At 53.6% G+C, this 1969-nt stretch overlaps 1 protein-coding gene across 1 annotated transcript in view; it reads left to right on the top strand.

The window, feature by feature from the left end:
* Positions 1-519: 519 nt before the first annotated feature.
* The window catches only part of nalf1b (NALCN channel auxiliary factor 1b), an 88902-nt gene continuing 87452 nt past the window's right edge, over positions 520-1969 (top strand). The window contains exon 1 of the mRNA XM_005747186.1: positions 520-1890. Within this exon, the coding sequence (XP_005747243.1) occupies positions 1165-1890 (726 nt within the window). The 5' untranslated portion in view covers positions 520-1164. The remainder of the gene's footprint in view (positions 1891-1969) is intronic.

Below are 1969 nucleotides of genomic sequence, written 5' to 3' on the forward strand. Positions count from 1 at the left end.
AGTCATGTGCTTGTTGGAAACCCACCGGTCAAACACAACGCAGGACGGGACCCGATAGAAGGGAACAAACAGTATTGTAAATCCTGCAAGCACAGACCTGCTGCTTGTTCAGCTGCTTTCTACCTCAGCGAGTCAAGCATGACTAATTTTCTGAAATCTGCTCAAAGCTTTTCTTTACTTTGACACTTTTTATTTTCAGCTTGTGGTTCGGCTTACAGCACAACTTACCTGGCCTGTGAAACGGACGGGATAAATGAATCTTAATGATTATATGCAAACAGTGAACGCGACCGCTTAAATGAATGCTTCTCAATGTGAAAGAAACGCGTCTATCCTGCACCAAAAGAAAGATGTCGCCACGACTCTTTGTTTTTGCTCCCCGCCGGGACAATATTTGGCGACTGTTACTCACGAAGACCTGAACAGATAGCCAAAACAACACCAACTACCCTTCTGTGCCTGTGGTCTCTTCCTCACCCTCCGCGCGCTTGGGTGTGTGCGTGTGAGCGCGCGAGCGAGCGTATGTGGTGTGCATATAGGTAATAAGCTGCTCCGCCACTGCGCAACGATGGAGCTATCGCAACGATGGAGATGACGCAAACAGACCCAGCTCTCCGAAAAAGTGTTTCAAGACGAACATGGCGGCAACTTAACCGCGGTCCAAGATGACAATGGCCAACAGGAGAAAGGATTCTAGGTTTTTCGCCCAGGTACGGGACAGAGAAACTAGCCTGCCTGCATCAAACGGGCTCGTTGCTCTCCTTTAAGTGAATCTGCAAAGCGAACGGCGGCAGACGCGCAGCATCAGCACCGAGAGGCTCGCAACAGCTGGTCTCCCTGCACCCCCGCCGAAAGAACAACCCCGGGGAGAGACGGTAGGGAGAGGAGGGCATGCGGTCAAAGAGGACGCCGTTTCCCCCCGGAGAGCCATGGAGAACCGGGATGCGGCAGCGCGAGGCTTAATCTGTGCGGGCTCGCTAATTGGATCGGAATAGCTCCGAGTGCTGCGGGCACGATAGTGGAGCGCCCTGGACCGGCGGAGGCACGGCACCCCACCGATATACAGAGGAGAACCAACCGGAGTCCATCCCCCAACAAGTCAATGAGTATTGTGGCAGAGCAGCCCCCGCGGTGGAGTCGGCCAGGGCAGCACTTTCCTAAAATATGACCAGGGGTGCTTGGATGCGTCGGCAGCATGACGAAGGCTTAAAATACTGGTTTGCACCCCGAGAGAACGAGAAGCCATTTACCGAGTCGGAGAGGGCCCAGAGATGGCGACTGTCGCTGGCCTCTCTGCTCTTCATCACCGTCCTCCTCTCTGATCACTTGTGGTTCTGTGCCGAGGCAAAACTGACGCGAACCCGAGACAAGCGGTCGGGCGAGGGGCTTGCAATTACAGACATGGGCGAGTACCCAAACTACCGACACCACATCCAAACATCACCTGACCCCCAGCGTCTCGCCAGAGAGCAAGATGTTATTTTTCTAGGGAATTCTACCAAACCTCTGTGGCGAATGGACACCTGTCACCCCGACAGCCTGTCCAAAGACTGCTTTACTTTCACGGACGCGGAGACCGTGTGCCGGGGCCTCTCTGGTAGAGGGGAAAACGGGACACAGTTGGCGTACGTGAATCTGAGCGATTTGTACCTTTCTTTTTGTAATTCCTACTCACTTTTGGATTTGTTTTACGGGTTTACGAGTCTGTACGATATGAACTGCACCCTGGATATGGCCACTGGGGTGGATGTGCTGGGATGCCGTGAGTGTGTCCAGGCTTATCAGCGTCTTGACCAGGAGGCGGAGGACAGATACCACGAGTTTGAACTGCTGGTTCAGAAATACGAGACAGATGCATACTCGGTTAGGACGTGCATGGAGGAGTGCAAGGTAGGACTGACGAGGCCCGGCTATGTCTCACACACACACACACACACACACACACACACACACACACACACACACACAC

Source organism: Pundamilia nyererei, unplaced genomic scaffold (genome assembly GCF_000239375.1).
Source record: "Pundamilia nyererei isolate P.nyererei 1_Seehausen unplaced genomic scaffold, PunNye1.0 scaffold00190, whole genome shotgun sequence".
In the NCBI taxonomy this organism is placed as follows: domain Eukaryota; kingdom Metazoa; phylum Chordata; class Actinopteri; order Cichliformes; family Cichlidae; genus Pundamilia; species Pundamilia nyererei.